This window comes from Salvelinus fontinalis, chromosome 2, assembly GCF_029448725.1.
Source record: "Salvelinus fontinalis isolate EN_2023a chromosome 2, ASM2944872v1, whole genome shotgun sequence".
Lineage (NCBI taxonomy): Eukaryota > Metazoa > Chordata > Actinopteri > Salmoniformes > Salmonidae > Salvelinus > Salvelinus fontinalis.
Window position 1 is genome coordinate 29,013,335 of NC_074666.1, and position 18,458 is coordinate 29,031,792.

Consider the following 18,458-nt stretch of genomic DNA (forward strand, 5'->3'; position numbering starts at 1 on the left):
ACCGCCACTCTTCCTGTAAGGCAGTGGTTCCGAAACTTGGGTTCCCGAACGTGGGGTCCCTTGAAATTTAAATGGGGTCCCCTGAAAAAAAATCTGTAATCTTATCAAACAAAATAAGAAATGTTTTCTCTTCAAATGGGTATAGAATATAACCTTTTAGCATCAACTAACAACTTACACTATTAGAATGCGCTTTCATGTCATTATTATATGTTGAGACAGCGTGTAGGACCTAAAATTGAGTGAATATGAACACACAGCGTTTACTAGGGAATATAATTTGTCCATGTGTGGTTCCCTGCATTTTCTAGTGTCAATTTGTGTCCTGTCGAGTAAAAGTTTGGAACCACTTCTGCAAGGCTCTGCTGTGGTTGTGTTGTGCTGTACTCTGAGGCTACCCACAGATTAAATATTAACATCATCGGTACAGTAACCATCCTTTCAAAAGAGAAGAAGTCTGATATTCCAATTGAATTTTGGGCTCTTCCTGCCTAGTCACATCCAACATGTCTTGTGTGTAAGAGATGTGGACCAATACACTTGTGCCAACAACCATTGTCTGCAATGGGCCTATGAGAATAAAGGAGAAGCAGCCAGATGGAACTCACTAAGATTTATCAACGTCATCTGGTCAGTGTTCACTGTGCCATTGGATGATCTAAAATCACATACAGTAGCTCAGAAATTTGATGTGGTAAAAGTAGAAAGTAGTTCATATTTTTCATGGATTCATACAAGTCACCACTAACTCTGCAGTGACAGGCACACTGCGACAAAACAGTATAAATCCTGCCAGGGGTAACATTAAATTACTGAATGTATTGTTATATATACTACATTTGAAAGACACTGACTGTGTCTGCTGACTGTCCAGTCAAAGTCTGCTGACTGTCCAGTCAGTAAAATTAGATTTATTAGACCAACATGACATTGGCATCTTTGTCTTTGATAAAGTAATATGGACAAGTATATCAGACAATAGCACAGCCTACATCATATCTTACTTTCATAAAATGCTGTCCTTTTGTGGGTAATCTTTCGAAGGATGTTTAGGCTTCAGAATGGATGGGATGATTACTGTAATGCTCTGTTTTATACCCTTGAAACCACTTAAGACAAAGCATGTTCCAGGTTATAATATTATCAGGTTACTGGAAAATTCTTGTTTCCCATGGTGATGAGGAGCTAAGGATAAACTGGTGATAGTCTCTTTAGGGAGCTGGCGAGGTTAGTTGGGCAAGCAACAAATGTGTTTGACAAAAATGTAACTTTTTCCCTTTGGCTGCAGGTGTTAAATGTTTCCGTCAGGGTTCTTATCTTAAGCATTTCTGTGTCCGCCTGTCTGTGTTTGGCAGCCCTTCATGGCCTTCGGAGGACCAGCTCCCACTGGATCAAAAAACAGTCCTTCAAGTAGGCTACACAGCACTAGGTAAAAGACCACTGGCTGCTTTCTGTCAGCACTCATGATTCCTTCCAAAGCAGCTAAGACAGCATTATGATGCATTGTTAAAACGGTCACATTAATGCCCTGTTTGCTTATGTTTATGGTTAGATAGAGAAGCCTCTTTGTTGACCTAGCAAAATATGGCTACATGTTTAAATAACGCTTTGACGTTGACTTATTTATGTATTTCAAAAATAATGACTGTCCTTTGGTGGTAAACAAAGTAAATAAGTCCATGGTTAAGACCACATGACAGTAAATTAAACATAAAACCTATTGGTGAGCACTGGGTGACAATTCCTTTTTGAATTTGAGAAATAAACATGAAAAGTACTTGAAAAGTACTTCATGACACCAAAAGGAAATTATTGTGTTAAAACTTGAGTTTAGCTATTTTAAACATTGTTAAAGACATGGGAAGAAAATGCTTTAACTGCAATATTTGAAAATTGATTTGCTACAAAACTAATTAGCTACAAAATAACATTCCACACTATACAAAGTCAGCACTCCACTTTCTTAGGTGGTCTGAGGGCTTCTTCTGAATAAGAGAAGCACAGTGAATGAGCCAGTCTCCCTGCTGGGTCAAAGGGAGACATTGCAGGCACTCTGAGACAGTGGGCGGAGCTTCTTTCCATAGTAGAGTACAGTTGTAGAAAGAAACATTACAAGTAATCAAACTGTTTGCATACATTCACACACTAAATTGCCATCAGCCTATTGTTATTTTTTTATCATAAAGATGTTTGCATTCTTAGAGGACTACATTCGATATTAGGAAAATGATGTTGGAATGACAAAGACAGTAAGCACAACAGTGTAATACCAAGGTCACATCATTCACTGCAAATAGTTGAGATTATGAATATGAGAGAATTCACTATCTTCTTGTTTGTAGTCTACCAGAATACAGAAGGCTCCTCCACCTGTAACAATGGCATTTAAGTCTGACGTAGACTGTGCATGACCTCTGTTTCCTCATCCAATGGAATTGTCTAGTTCTCACAAAACATAACAACTGTCCAACAGCTACAACATACATTTTGGCGACAAACAATACTTAGCCAATAACTTTCTCGAAAAGATTATGCAAGGCACATTCAACAATCAGACATCTCTCTGTCATCTATATCAAACAATGAAATTTGGAGGCTTTTCAGAAGAACATTGTCATGTCTATTGAATCCATACATACCCTATACTATAGCAGCTGTGGTGTAACTGACCCGATATTGAAAGAAGGTAGTCCTCTTGACTTACATAATGCTGCGTTATCCCACTGCCCTGCATAGTTTCTGGCTCTAAGGAGATGACAGGAGTCTTCAGGTATAAAGTAAACATCACTCATCACATAAGTACAGTTCACCTCCATTACCAATGGTCCACTCTGACCTGCTCCTCTCCACATCACCCTCTGCAAATGATAAACATCAGCTGGGCTATGTGATCTGAGTCACATCTACATTGTTTGGCTGCTTTAAAATAAAGGATTTAGTCTACAGTTCAAATGAGAGGATTGAGTATTTTGATGTCCTCTTACAATGGGAGGATATTGATTCTCTGTAGCATACCCCAAAGGTTTGTTTTAGGGGGTTATGAAGACTGTGTGAAAGTCATCCCACACTTGGATTACTCCCTGTCCTTTGTGAAAGATGTAGACTGAACAATGCTTGCTTGGAAAAAAGATAACTTGTTTCAAGCAGTAACCACGTCAGCAATGGAATTTAGTGGATGGAATTTAGTAGTAAAGAATGGAGATGGCACAAATTGAAAGTACACTATTGAGAGAAGTATCAAAACTTGACAGAGATTTAGTCTACCCTGGATGAAGGGAAAATGCATTGTCCAACATTAGCCAACATGCTAGTGTGTTATGTTGTGAAATTATGAGGAAAGATTATTACGTTACCGCAGTTTTGATCCTACTGACAAGCACATATTAAAACCCCAATTGAAGCAATTTGATGTTTACTTTTCATACTATGACAACAATTTCTAATTAACTCAAATTAGCCACAATTCTCTAGGAGAGAGAAACATTAAAATGTTTTCATTGTTGTCACAAAAACAATTTTATTTAATTAATATTATTTTTTATCATTTAAATTACACAGAGACATACTATTAGCCTACACAGTCCTTATCTATTACATACTGTACACATGCTACTATAGGTCTACTATATTGCATAGAGTAGCTCTACTATTACACAGACAGACAGGCAGTCTTCTACCGTTTGTTTATTCTCTGTTATTAGCCAATATTCCAGCACTGCTCTAACAAAAATACGGCTGCATATTCCCTATAGATAATTTTACGCAGAACTTCAGAAGTTTCCCAATTAGTGCGCATTGAGGATGGTTTTGGCCGCCCGACGTGCAGTCTGTAAGGCATGTCAGGGCATGTCCAGATTGGATGAAGTGGCACTGTCTATCGATAGCGTGCTAAAGTATAGGCTCGTGAAAACGATTTTAAAAAGTGTGCTGAATTATCTTCGTAAAACGTATGGATCAAGGTAATGTGACAGTGAAATATATTTAAATATGTTGTGATGCTAAGGGTGGGAGGTGTAATTTATTAGCTTGTAGTCTAAGTGATGGATGTATCATATACGCACCGCTGGTAATGAATTATCTTTCCAGTTGCCAATGAGCTGTTCAACCTTAGTGCTTTTGCTTTGTGGCATTTCATAAAACTGTTAAGTAATCTCACCAATCAATGTTAGTATAGCAGGGTTGTAATTTAAAGTAGAGGATACAGTATGCTAAAACCTCTGCATGTATTCTTTCTCAATAGTGTTAACTTGCTTTTCACCCCTCAACACAACATATAGAGATGACGGATGGAGCCTAGCTGATTTCAGCTTTAGACATTCTTTGCATGAAATTCTATATCCTCTTGTTTGTGTTTTGTTGTCTGCATTTTTACTGTACTTCAGTGACATCAAGTTATGGGATTATGGGATTGAAAATTGTTCAACATGCACACAAGCAAAACATTTGATTCAATGTATTCAATACTCCTCCCTATCTGAGATATCTACTGCAGCCCACATCCTCCACATACACCACCCGTTCTGCCAGTCACATTCTCTTAATTAAAGGTCCACAAAGCACACACATCCCTGGGTCGCTCGTCTTTTAAATTCGCTGCAGCTAGCGACTGGAACGAGCTGCAACAAACATTCAAACTGGACAGTTTTATCTCAATCTCTTCATTCAAAGACTCAATCATGGACAGACAGTTGTGGCTGCTTTGCGTGATTTATTGTCTGTACCTTCTTGCCCTTTGTGCTGTTTGTGCCCAATAATGTTTGTACCCTGTTTTGTGTGGCTACCATGTTGAGCTGCTGCCATGTTGTATTGCTACCATGCTGTGTTGTCATGTGTTGCTGCCATGCTATGTTGTTGTTTTAGGTCTCTCTTTATGTAGTGTTGTGTTGTCTCGCGTGTGGTGATGTGTATTTTGTTTATTTTAATTTTAAATCCCAGCCCCCATCCCTACAGGAGGCCTTTTGCCTTTTTGTAGGCCGTCATTGTAAATAAGAATTTGTTCTTAACTGACTTGCCTAGTTAAATAAAGTTTCAATTAATAAAATAAAAAATACAATATTCAGTGCAGTGGTTAAGATACAGCAATCTCTATGCATTTTGTTTCCATTTTACTCCGTGTTAATTATAAATATAAAAAAGGAGCTAACTACTGAGCTATAAACTATCATACATATTACATTTTTCTAGGAGTTACATCGCTGTCATGGATTGTTCTGAAACCCAGTACTACTTGAATGGGAACTGCCACCCTTGTCTGCAATGTGGACCAGGACAAGAGCTGTCAGAGGTGGGTATTATTACATTATAGAGGAATATTTTTGTTTTGGAAGAGAATTTACTGTATTTTCACTAAGGAAAACAAACAGATAGGCCTATAGACAGATAGGCCATGTCTAGTAGCCTATCCACTCAGCTGAGCAATAATTGTGTGACGAATGGAAAACATTTCTTAACGTTTAAACGGGCATTTTATTCTGGGTTTTGAGTTAATAATAAGGAAAATAAAAATATTAAACGGTTTGGGTCTCATGTTTGGGTCACACGGTGCGTCCCTTTCAAATGATTAAGCATTACACCTGTACTACCATTACTGTAACTCAATTCCACCTTGCATTAACTTCTCATCGAAGTTCTCAAAGTATTGCCAAACAGGATTTCACAGTTGTCGCTTGACATTTTTTCAACTGACTCCAAAATAATTGATTCATCGACTCCTTGCACGTCAACTCCCGGTGTCGACTCCCGTTTCCCCATTTCTGAGTGTCAAGATTCGATTCCTCTAGGAAAGGAGGAGACTGATTAGCTCTGGTGCTTACGATAACTCAGTTAGGAATTTTTCTTAACGTTTAGGATCCCAATTTCCTTTAAACGTTTTAAGGTTTAAATCACAGGTGTCAAACTCATTCCACGGAGGGCCGAGTGTCTGCGGGTTTTCGCTCCTCCCTTGTACTTGATTGATGAATTAACATCACTAATTAGTTAGGAACTCCCCACACCTGGTTGTCTAGGGCTTTATTGAAAGGAAAAACCAAAAACCTGCAGACACTAGGCCCTCCGTGGAATGAGTTTGACACCCCTGGTTTAAATGTTCACACCCTTTACTGCAGAACCAGGATTTGTTATTACTACAGGTGTAGGATCTTAATTGTATCCTTAATTTGCAGAATAACTTTCCTGAAATGCAGGAAATGTAAAACGTGTAGTGTATTTTAGGTTTAAAAAAGCTTATGAAATGTGGAATTTCCATTGAGAAATGTCCACCTTGATTTTCCCTTTAGAAAAATATAGCCTATCAACCCCTACAAAAATGTCCATTAGTTATCCACATAATAATTCACATTTCCTGTTGCTGTAGCAAACTGGCTCAAATGAACATCCTACATTTTTATGAAACTGTTTGATTTGACTGTCTGTTGTGATCTCACTCTAACATAATCCCACTGGCAGAGAACTTTGTTCCAAGTTCACACAAGTCCACTTGGCAGGCATGCTAAGGATCTTCACATTTGGGTTTACCCATGACCTAAAATAACCCCAGTGCTCATTGGAAGGGGAAACAGTCATGTATTTTGTAATCTAGACCTCTAATCATCATATTCATTTCTGTTTCTGTTTTGCAACCGTCTGGTTAAGAAATTAACTTTAGTGAAAACCTTAGCTGTAAACAGGTCTGCACTATATATTTTGATTCTTATTTCCCGGCAGGACTGTGGTTATGGAAGTGGACGGTCGGCTTATTGCATCCCCTGTAATGTCAAGACTTATAAAGAGGGTCGGGGTTACCACTTCTGCAGATTCTGCCAGTCATGTAAACGCATAAACAGGCAACAGAAGTCATTGTGCACCTCTAAAAGCAATGCTGTCTGTGGGGAGTGTTTACCAGGGTTTGTACTGTGCATTATCTCATCGCATTCTTACATATAGTATCTACAGATCTTTATAGTTAAGACATAGCTGTGCTTTTAAGTCATAAAAGCTCTTCATCCAGACCAGAATATGTGGACTTAGTTTTATTAGCTCGTTTACTTGAAATACCACTATTTCAGACTTTTTTTCCTGCTTTAATTTTATCTGATTTCAGCTTTTACAGTAAGACACGGATAGATGGCTTGCAGGACTTGGAGTGCATGCCATGTGGTCCCTCCTCCACCACTGAGCAGCAGTGCAGCCGTAAGTCTCAGTAAAGCTTGGACGGGACTCTGAGAAAGGAAAACAACTTCATTATTGAAGTCAATTGTGTAGCCTACTGTTATATTAGAAAATTATCTCCATATGCTGGAAACTTTATTACCCATGTTTTTATTAGCCTAATTTTCTGTGTGCAATTGTTGACGTAGAGAATTAATTGTTTGGGTTATGAGATATTTAAGAATTATAACACTGTTCTTTTATAATAGAATAGTGTTATAATAATTGTATTTGCCAAAGGATCAAAGTCAGAAATTGAAAACATCAAATAAATGTTGTGTGTTTAAGCATTTGCTCAGCCATTTGCTCAGCACCAACCTCAATCCTTTTGTTTTGCAGGAAGCAGAGAAGTTGATGTGGAAAAAGTCTGGAGCCCAGAAGGCCCAGCCCATAATGCTGCTGTTACCGCCACAATTTCTGTAGCCCTGGTTACCATGGCAATCCTAGCTGCTGCCTTGTTTATATACTTCAGACATACCTTACTAAAGAAAATATTTAAAGGTATCTCATTATCCACACGCAAATCTCTCCTTTAATGAAGTTTTTGTTGCATGAGATGTTCACGCAACCACTGATGAAACTGTAATAATGTGGATTCTGTCAGTGTGTTTGTTGAAATCACTTTTATAGTAACACGCAGGGTACAAGTAATCCTCCTCAAACTGTGCCTCCTCTGGCTCATTAATTATCTTCTCTCTCTAAAAGGATGCCTGGCTCCTCAAAGCACAAGTCAGAATGACATGGAGTGTGCAGCATACCCAGTTAACAGGGTCACACTGAACCTGGAGCAGGAAGGCCAAGACTCAGGTAATTATTAGAGTAAAACAGCACCCACCATGCCTTAAACGTCCCCTAATTGACTCATATTCTAGTCAATTTGTGAATGCATGGTTCATAAGGGGTTTGTTAGGGTACTAATGTAACCCTCTGATGACCTGTCTTCCTACAGGTGCATGTGATAACTCTACCACTACTGCAGAAACATTGGCCAGACTGCAGTCCAAAGTGGACATGATTGTCCCTCTGGGGTCCATTGTACTAAGCCCTGACCTTAAAACTCAGGGCCACAGATACCTCCTGGAGACCCAGCCGCTGGTGCAGAACTCCACCTGCAGTAACTGCTCATCTGGGTTTGTCTCTCAGATATCCTCTGAGCCGCCCTCAGTCAGTGGGGACGTCCCACTCACAATGGAGATCCCTGTGGGTCCAATAGACAGTGGGGAGTATGTGGCAGGGTCCTTGTTCCTGCAGAGCAGTGAGGGATACTGTGCCTCTGAGCTGCAGGAGAGCCCTCTCCATCAGCATGTCCCAGTGGAGTGCACTGAGCTAGACTTCCACAGCACTGCAGCCCCAACACTGGACCTCGACAGTACTACAGACCCAGACTGTAGCTCTGTGAGCCTGGGGATTACTGAGATATCTGAGATTAGGGACGGCTCCTCCGGAGACAGGTTAGGAGGAAGACAACTGAGGAGGAGTCCATCTGACTGCCCAGAGGAGCAAACTGACAGCTGTTGGAGCAGCCATCAACAACCCTGCAACAGCAGTCTGGGAGGCAGTAATGCGGTAATTACTTTTAGGAAAGACAGAGTTGTTTCACCTGTTCTCACGCAGATGACCATTTACTCAAAAGTAGTGAGTTTGAGTGAGCAGTCACTAGATGTGGCTGTATTTTATGCGTACACTGATTTAAAAAAAAGCAAATGGCACCCTTCATTTCACTCATAAGTTGTGGCCCATGGGATGCAATGTAAACACACACACACACACACACACAGGCTGATCTCATAAATTGTGATACCCTCCCATTATAGGCAAGAGACTGGAAGCCCATAGATCATTTGTTTCATGTTTCCCACTTGTCATTTAAGACATAATTAGCTAGATGTTTACAGCTTCACTCATTTAGTAGAGAATGTTTCCCTGGACGAGGCAAAAAAAGTATTCATTCATTAATATTTATATCTGTAGATGGAAACAGTGAGCCTGCTGAAGAAGTGTATCCGAATCATGCAAGGTAGGTTATTCTTCCGTTTACTTGATATCGAAAGCTTATTTGAATGCTTGAGCACATTCAACAGAAACAAAATGAAACATTGCAAATCTCAAAGAAACCATAATACACAGTATATGTGACTGATGAGGGGAAGTTCTGTTGCGGTTGTGGCTAGGGATTTAGTTGAGCTACGTATTCACAGAATCTAAGCTTGTTCTTGATGGTTCTGGATTTCAAAGTTAATGCAGCAGTTTATACCAGTAGTTTTTAAAGTTGTTTTTCATTGTGTCTTGATGGATTTAAAACATTTCTTTATCTTGGCCAAGAGGAATAGTCAAATATACAATGTCTTACTGTTCTACAGGCCACATGGAGAAACAGACAATCGTTGTGCCAAGAGGCTTAGCTGCATACTTGGCACCACTGGCTAAATATTCAAGAAGAGAATAAACGGTTACCCTTTACAGCATGGGCTAGTCCTGAGGTAGTAATGATGACAGCATGATACAATTGCTAGAATTTGCTACCTGTATGCTTCCTGGTGAAGCAACACACCAACTGACCTGGTGTGTGGTCCGCAGAGGATGAAGTTATTTGCACACTGTCACTGTACATGAGACATTATCAAATGTTGAATGTAGAAACAGTAACATCCAGTAATAGCTGAATAGTTAACCTTTTGTGGTAGGTGGTCAGGGGGATCTGTGCTCATTTCCCCATTGGCCTGTGTATCTTCTGTCCAGGGGTTCGTCTAGGCAGGCTGCCGCAGGCCTTGGTGGATTCTCTGGCTCTGAAGCTGGACCCAACGTTCCCAGGAGTACAGAACTACCAGCAGGTGGCGCTGAAGATGGGCATATCTCACGAGTTGCTGAAAGAACTGCGCGGGTTTGATCAGGTCTTTCGGTACCTTTCCTCCTGCACTCTGCTGACAGTACCTGAACTGCTCCACACCTTCTATCTCCTGCAAAGGCTTGACACCCTGCTCCTGCTGTGTGAATATGCCCTGCAGTGCTATGTCACAGGATGCACATGCTAACTGTTGATGCTAACAACACTTCTGCCAACACAACCTAGAAGGCTGACATCAACAGGTTATAATATGATCAGAATGCGTACTACTAAACTAGAACCTACCTGGACCTGGAACAACATAACTGCTCAAACTCAGATGTGGATGTGTAAACATTTAGGGGTTCACAGGAAAGCTGTAAAACCTATTGTTGTTATTAGATTATTTGTTTTCCTTGACATGGTCAAATAACGCAAGCATAGATTGGTAACTTTTTTTCTAATTTTACACACAGAAACTAGAGACCTGAATAACTTGGTCAAAAATAATGGCACTGATTGACCTATATGTGGTGGCACTGTTATAAGCAGTCTCACTTAAACCCTCATATCTGCCGCCTCGTTTGACCTAGAGACTTGAAACGTATCTAGGTGTTGTTCTTCATACTGAACAAATTTGTCTCAAGGAACCATGAGGTCTGTCGGGACAGATTTTCCTCCATTTTGGAAATCCTTTGAAAAATTTCTCATGAACCATAGGTAACTTCTTCTCATGAAATTCGGTATGTAGGCGCATGGTACATTTCATAACTTAGTTTGAGAAAAGCTAAGCGATTGATTAAGAGATGGCAGAGTTATTGATAAATCAGGAAATCCAATTTTACGTGTCCATTTAAATCCTTTGTAAATCCACCCCACAATGGCCTATCAACTTGAAACTTTCTAGAATAATCAAATACATTACCACAATGAGCCATGCTACACTTGGAATTGATATCTTAACAATATGGACACTATTAACGATGACCTTTTTTGACTATGTAACGCTAAACTTAAAATAATTGTTAAAAAAATCTTCTCATCGACTAAATGTCAGATTCACTCCAAATTATGTCTTTGGACAGTAGTCCATAAAGCAGTTGAGAAAATAATGTTGGTGCATTCAAAGATGGTTGAACTATACCAGTAGATTCATATTTGAAATCTAAATCTCATGAACCATATGACCAAATGACACCAACTGTCACGCCCTGGCCTTAGTATTCTTTGTTTTCTTTATTATTTTAGTTAGGTCAGGGTGTGACATGGGGAATGTTTGTGTTTTGTCGGTTTTGGGTGGTTATATGGTAAAGGGGGTGTTGGGTGTAGTGTATGGGTTTGTGTTGAGTGAATGTGTCTAGCTGTGTCTATGGTTGAGTGTAGGTATCTAGGAAAGTCTATGGTTGCCTGAATTGGGTCTCAATTAGAGACAGCTGGTTATTGTTGTCTCTGATTGGGAGCCATATTTAAGGCAACCATAGGCTTTAGCTGTTTGTGGGGAATTGTCTATGTATGTGTCTATGTTGCATGGTTTTTGCACTTAGTCATTTATAGCTTCACGTTCGTCTGTTTGTTGTTTTTGTTTCGTTTTGTCATTCTTCTAATAAAGAGAAGATGTACTTTCCACGCGCTGCGCCTTGGTCCTCTCTCAGTCCCTTTGACGATCGTGACACCAACTTTGGAATGTAGACCCATGGTGCATGTCTTAACTTAGTTTCAGCTAACGGATTGGTCGAAAGATGGCTGAGTTATTGACAAATCAAAAATCTGATTTTACGTGTCCATTTAAACCACTGTAAATACACTACATAGTGGCCAATCAACTTGAAACGTGTCATCGCTATCATAGATGTCCTTGTGGTATTGAGAGATTAACATGGTAATGCTTTCACTGATTCCACATAAAGGAAGATAGTTCCTACATGATAGGGTGCTTGATTTTTTTATCCTATTAATCTTGAGTCCTTTCTATCATCAAGCCTGGTCAGCTATATTTGTATTTTTTATTCGGAATAGATCAAATGTTATTTTTTACCTGGTTTCACATCTAATGTATGTGAATGTTAATGTGACATAATTTACTCTATTTTTCAGATATTTTGTCATGCATCAAATGCTATCCATGAAAATGATGCATTCATATTTAAAATGTTTGTCAGAAGATACATTCTTTTAAATGCATACTGTACAAACTATGTTAATGGCTGTACTGAATGAATGAAGAAAAAGTATTTCATTTTGTATTAGTATTACTTTTTATACATGTTTTGGACTTTTGTAAACAAAACTAAAATTACATTCCTATTCATGGTAATTATGTTGTGATGTAATTTGTTATAAACCTTTCTTAATAAAGAAGTATATAGTCATAGACAGATTTGAACAGAAAACATGGCCAGTTGCTGTATTTCTGCAGCACATAATTGAAAAGCAGACTTAAAATTAAGATTTGCAGAACTAATGCCACACTACTGACATTTCTACTAAGCTACCCTTTAGCAAGGCTTTTACATTGTCTAACAACACAAATTATTTTGTTATGAAATGAAACTTGAGTTTCTCAGCATTGTTCATTTACTTTTCCAAACAAGTACAGCATAGAATCACAAGAAATGTCCCTGAAGACATCACAATCCACAGTCAAAAATAAGAAAAAGTACAATAATTGTACATCTGTAGGAGACTGGATATGATTACTTTTATGGTCAAATAAAGCTATTTTACGGTTTTACAGTCATAAATAAGCTGATGGAGCCCTCTGATGTTCTCTATGTGTATTACAGTAGATATCATGATTTCAGTGACATCAATGAGACAACCAATTTGTATTAGCAACCAAAATCATAATGTATTGTTAACAACCATACCAATATCAATTGCTTATACCTTATTGTGTTGTTTTTTTGTCTGGTAAAACTGTAAACTGTTACAAAGCTGACTTCCCAGAAAGACCATCTAATTTGAGATTGACAAACATGCTATATGTAAAAGAATATGTGTGTCTTATTTTGTGATATGACATTTCTAGTTGGTGATCTATTGAAAATAATAATATAATTCTGGCACTTTAATCCATAATATGAGGAAAATATGGTGGAAATGCAAATGTGAGGTAGTTCACAATATTATACACCAGGTGGCATAAGTAGGATGATGTTCTACTGCGATGAAATATTGCTGTAACGGGTGTCGTCGGAAGGATGAAACCAAGGCGCAGCGTTCTTTGAGTTCCACATAATTTATTGACGAAGTGAAACTTTAGAAAAGAAAAAACAATAAAGAATACAACGACAAACAGCTTCGTTGTGCAAACTACCTGCACACAAACAAAGAACAAGATCCCACACAGAAAGAGGGAAAGGGCTGCCTAAGTATGATCCCCAATCAGAGACAACGATAGACAGCTGCCTCTGATTGGGAACCACACTCGGCCAGAAACAAAGAAATACAAAACATAGAAATACAGAACATAGAATGCCCACCCAAATCACACCCTGACCAAACCCAAAATAGAGACATAAAAAGCTCTCTAAGGTCAGGGCGTGACAATTGTCTTATAGGCTTCAAATCAAATTTTATTTGTCCGGAGCGCCAAGTCTAGGTCCAAAATTGTTGTATTCACATGCGCCAAATACAACAGGTGTAGGTAGACATTACAGTGAAATGCTTACTTAGAAGCCCTTAACCAACAATGCAATTTTAAGAAAAATAAGTGTTAAGTACAAGTAACAAATAATTAAAGAGCAGCAGTAAAATAACAGTAGCGAGTCTATATACAGGGGTACCGGTACAGAGTCAGTGTGCGGGGGCACCGGTTAGTCAAGGTAATTGAGGTAATATGTACATGTAGGTAGAGTTAAAGTGACTATGCATAGATAATAAACAGAGAGTAGCAGCAGCGTAAAAGAGGGGGGGGGGGGGGGGGGGGGGGGGGCAATGCAAATAGTCTGGGTAGCCATTTGATTAGCTGTTCAGGAGTCTTATGGCTTGGGGGTAGAAGCTGTTAAGCCTTTTGAACCTAGATTTGGCGCTCCAGTACTGCTTGTCGTGTAGTAACAGAGAGAACAGTCTTTGACTAGGGTGGCTGGAGTTTTTGACAATCTTTAGGGCCTTCCTCTGACACCGCCTGGTATATAAAGCTGGGCCCCAGTGATGTACTGGGTCGTACGTCAAATCTTTTCAGTCTCCTGAGGGGGAATAGGCTTTGTCGTGCCCTCTTCATGACTGTCTTGGTGTGTTTGGACCATGATAGTTTGTTGGTGATGTGGACACCAAGGAACTTGAAACTCTCAACCTGCTCCACTACAGCCCCGTCGATGAGAATGGGGGTGTACTCGGTCCTCCTTTTCCTGTAGTCCACAATCGGGGGGGAGAGGGGGGTTGGGGGGGGGGGGGGGCAATGCAAATAGTCTGTGTAGCCATTTGATTAGCTGTTCAGGAGTCTTATGGCTTGGGGGTAGAAGCTGTTAAGCCTTTTGAACCTAGATTTGGCGCTCCAGTACTGCTTGTCGTGCAGTAACAGAGAGAACAGTCTTTGACTAGGGTGGCTGGAGTTTTTGACAATCTTTAGGGCCTTCCTCTGACACCGCCTGGTATATAAAGCTGGGCCCCAGTGATGTACTGGGTCGTACGTCAAATCTTTTCAGTCTCCTAAGGGGGAATAGGCTTTGTCGTGCCCTCTTCATGACTGTCTTGGTGTGTTTGGACCATGATAGTTTGTTGGTGATGTGGACACCAAGGAACTTGAAACTCTCAACCTGCTCCACTACAGCCCCGTCGATGAGAATGGGGGTGTACTCGGTCCTCCTTTTCCTGTATTCCACAATCATCTCCTTTGTCTTGACTACATTGAGGGAGAGGTTGTTATCCTGGCACCACCTGGCCAGGTCTCTGGCTTGTTGGCGTTAAAGGTATAGATCACCCAAATAACAAAACTACATATTGGTTTCCTAACCAGCAGTCTATTGACAAGGTATGACAGTAATCCATGCATTGGACCAATATTAGCATTTTTCTGTAATCGGAACAATATTAGCATTTTTCCCGCATCATGTTCAAATCATCTATAAGTGACTTTGTTGAGCTTCACAATACATTTTAGATAGTTTTGGATGATTTTGACATGATATTTGAAAAATGCAGATATCGGTCCCATGACTTGAATGGGATTTGTGCCACAAATGCTAAAATGTTAGTATGTGGAAACAGTGCCAGGGAAACTAAACCAAAGTATGGATTGATGTCATATCTTATTTTTCTAGATCAAATAACATTGAAAACAACCACTATCTGTGCAGTATTAATTTACCGTCCTTACAAACCACTTAATGTAAATGTTCATTACTGTATTGTACATAGGCTGGTCATCTAGGTTTGTACCTGTAGACTTTCCATCACCATGAAGAAAAATAATGCACGATACAGTAATTGATTACATTGAGACATCAAGTGGTTTATGATGATGTGATGATGTAGAGCATGGCACTTGCAACACTAGGGTTGTATGCACTCACTACTGTAAATTGCTCTGGATAAGAGCATCTGCTAAATTGTAAAAGGAATGAATAGACCATTTCAGTTTTCAAATAGAAATACGTTGTATTTGCAAAGTATTTCAAGAAACTGGAAAACAAGCAAGTATTTTTATATTCCACAAGTATTATCAGATTAACTGTTTTGTACATATATTTATCAGACTCAAGTTACAAATGCAGGTAAACCCTCAAATACAAATACATTTAGTTTAAATACAAATTAAACACTCACACATAAGCACATCTGATTCCCCTGGCCATGACACTATTTCACAGTGTATATTCAACCAATTTTGTACATGAAGATTGTCTATGATTCAACCAGCAGATGGTGTCTGGTGAGAAAAGTAAATTTTTCTATCAGGCATGCTGATTGGTCAATCCAAGCCATTCAATTACTTTGTGATTTTTAATGCTCATCTATATATCTAATTATATAAATTCATGAAATGATCGAATTAAGCAATTAAAAGAAAAATAAAACATTTATGGGAAAGCATTTATATTGGTAGATATTTCAACTCACAGATTATTTGAATGATTTCAAGTGTCATGATATGACATGATGGGTACTCCTTTAAAGGTAATTCAGTGAAAAGCACATATCATTCAATTAAGTGAACTTGGTCTGATGCCATCTACTACGTATGTGGTGAATGGAAAATTATGTAAATAGCTATTTAATTATGAACCTCAATGACATAGCCTACACATAAAAAAGATCACACCCTCCCACCAGAAAGTCTTCACACTTGCTTAATCTTGGCTCATCAGATCTGACTAATTGCATAATGCTATGGCAGGGCCAGGAAAAATCCTTGAGGGCCACACACATAACTGGTGATTTTACTTCCTCCATCTGATCAGGGACTGAATGAATCAGCCCTGAGAATATATTGTGAGTCAAGTCTAAGGCCAATGACATACACTGATCAACTAACTACCAGGGAGGAAAGAAAAACAGCAATACTACTGTACATCTCTTGAGGGACAGAATTGAATAGCCCTATGCAATAGCGTGCACTAATGAATGATTGTGAATGTTTCAAGTTTACTCTGTGCACAGTTACACATTTACAAACATTATACTATAAAAGAAGAATAGACACTGAAACAAATATTTTTTTACTTGAATTGTGTATCCGTAGGCTATCATGTTTTGAAAAAACACATAACATGCAAAATCACATTTATTTCACATTTATTTACCATTATGGTATCCATACAAGTGTTTCACTAATATTCTCTTTCCCGATTATTTACAAAATATTTTACAAACTACTTCACCATTTTATATATTTTTTTACCTCCCCTTAAAGAAATAGACTTCCGTTATTCTCTAATATTTCATATTATAGGTCGACCTAGATCTAATTATAAATTACATCAACCGAATGGAGATAGGTGCGACCTTCACAGAATCTTATGGAAAGATGTTATTAACCTCTGCGTTAACCTCTATATCTTTATACATAATCTATGTAGTTATAGAGATGACAACCTCAGCATGGATGTACTGCCCTCTTGGAACGCCAAATGAAAGGCAGGGACTTGAGCTCAGTCCTGAAGCTTCCGTTCAGCCAGCAGTAGATAAAAGGATTGTAACAGGTGCTACTCATGGCAAACCAATGGAAGGTGAAGTAGATAGCATTGTTAGTGTTAATGGCCTGGCTGGACACCAAAATCACATAACAGTTTAAAGGGAACCAGCAAATAGCAAAAACAGCCACCACCAACATCAGCATCTTCAGAGTCATCTTCGTCCTTTGTCTGTGGGCGACATATTGCGCCAGAGTCACATCCCCTATAGCATTACGCATCCATAGCTTCTTAGCAACAATAATGTAAGCTATGGAGTTGATAGCAAGTGGCAACAAGTAGAGGAGGAAAAACGTGGCCAGGTCCAAGTACTTCCAAAACACATCTGATGGCTGTGGAAAGCTGGGCAGACACACCATTCAAACCTTTCTGTGATTAGGGAAAAACAGGATGTTTGCTTACAGTCTCTACTTTTGGAAGTAGGTAGTTATGGGTTTATAGAGGCTTATATTAGTTATTATAGAAGCTATTAAAGGTAAAAGGTACATTCAAAATCAGAGGCTGTGTCGGCTAAGAATGACTGTAATTGGGTTTTACTAAACTCTGGAAACGGGAGCCATTTATTAGTGTCTAAAAGGAAGCATAAATATTACAGTATGGTACTGATTGTCTGGAGAAAATATGTCATTTACATAAATAGATAATATTGCTCCCTTACCCAAAGTCAAACCGCAGCAGCTTCTGATAAATGGCATGAGGTAGAGAGAAACATGAGGCCGTCACCCAAATCACAACTATACCAATCATGCAACAAAACATTGATTTCCGCTGCCTCATCGGATGCATGACTACCTGCAAAGAAAATGTGTTTAACTGAAATCATTGTTTAAGTAAGTTCAAGTGAAGAAAGTAAGAAGATACAATAAGTGAGTTACTTGATGTCTGTCTAGGGCAATGGCCACTAGGGTCAGCACTGACACATGAACAGAGCAGTACTGTGCGAATCGGCTGACATGGCACATGGTCTTCCCAAAGACCCAGGTGCTGTTTACAAATCTGGCCTGAAAAACAGAACACATTTAATACAAACACAATCTGAGGTTTTCATTTAGTTAACACTTCCTAACACTTCCTTATTAATATATAAAACAAGTGGTAGTCAACCCTTACAATTATGCCAATTTGGATGACCATCAAATTGAAACATTTGTTCAAACTTGCACAATCAAAGCCATGCTTATAACAGTGCACAGACATATTTTACAAATAAGTAAATTACACTAAACAAAAATATGGGTGACATGTCTGGTGAGTATACAGGCCATGGAAGAACTGGGACATTTTCCACTTCCAGGAATTGTGTTCAGATCCTTGCG

At 39.0% G+C, this 18,458-nt stretch overlaps 2 protein-coding genes across 2 annotated transcripts; one reads left to right on the plus strand and one right to left on the minus strand.

Annotated features, from left to right (window-relative positions):
• The first annotated feature begins 3,726 nt into the window (after window positions 1-3,726).
• LOC129815763 (tumor necrosis factor receptor superfamily member 19-like) lies at window positions 3,727-12,323 on the plus strand. Its single transcript, XM_055869864.1, has 9 exons — window positions 3,727-3,959; window positions 5,185-5,284; window positions 6,703-6,881; window positions 7,079-7,167; window positions 7,525-7,686; window positions 7,891-7,992; window positions 8,135-8,751; window positions 9,157-9,202; window positions 9,925-12,323. The coding sequence occupies exons 1-9, from the start codon at window positions 3,802-3,804 to the stop codon at window positions 10,215-10,217; spliced, it is 1,746 nt and encodes a 581-aa protein (XP_055725839.1). The 5' UTR covers window positions 3,727-3,801; the 3' UTR covers window positions 10,218-12,323.
• Window positions 12,324-16,727: 4,404 nt separating this feature from the next.
• gpr83 (G protein-coupled receptor 83) lies at window positions 16,728-18,458 on the minus strand. Its single transcript, XM_055942963.1, is given in 3 exon segments — window positions 16,728-17,511; window positions 17,801-17,934; window positions 18,018-18,458. Coding segments are annotated over 3 exon segments (744 nt in total). The 5' UTR covers window positions 18,162-18,458; the 3' UTR covers window positions 16,728-17,045.

What these genes read in the sequence shown, in the direction of transcription:
- LOC129815763 (XM_055869864.1), top strand. Translation starts at nt 3,802, where the DNA reads ATGGTTTTGGCCGCCCGACGTGCAGTCTGTAAGGCATGTCAGGGCATG. An exon ending in CGTAAAACGTATGGATCAAG is followed by an intron (nt 3,960 to 5,184) that starts GTAATGTGACAG and finishes ACATTTTTCTAG; the next exon opens with GAGTTACATCGCTGTCATGG. An exon ending in GTGTATCCGAATCATGCAAG is followed by an intron (nt 9,203 to 9,924) that starts GTAGGTTATTCT and finishes TCTTCTGTCCAG; the next exon opens with GGGTTCGTCTAGGCAGGCTG.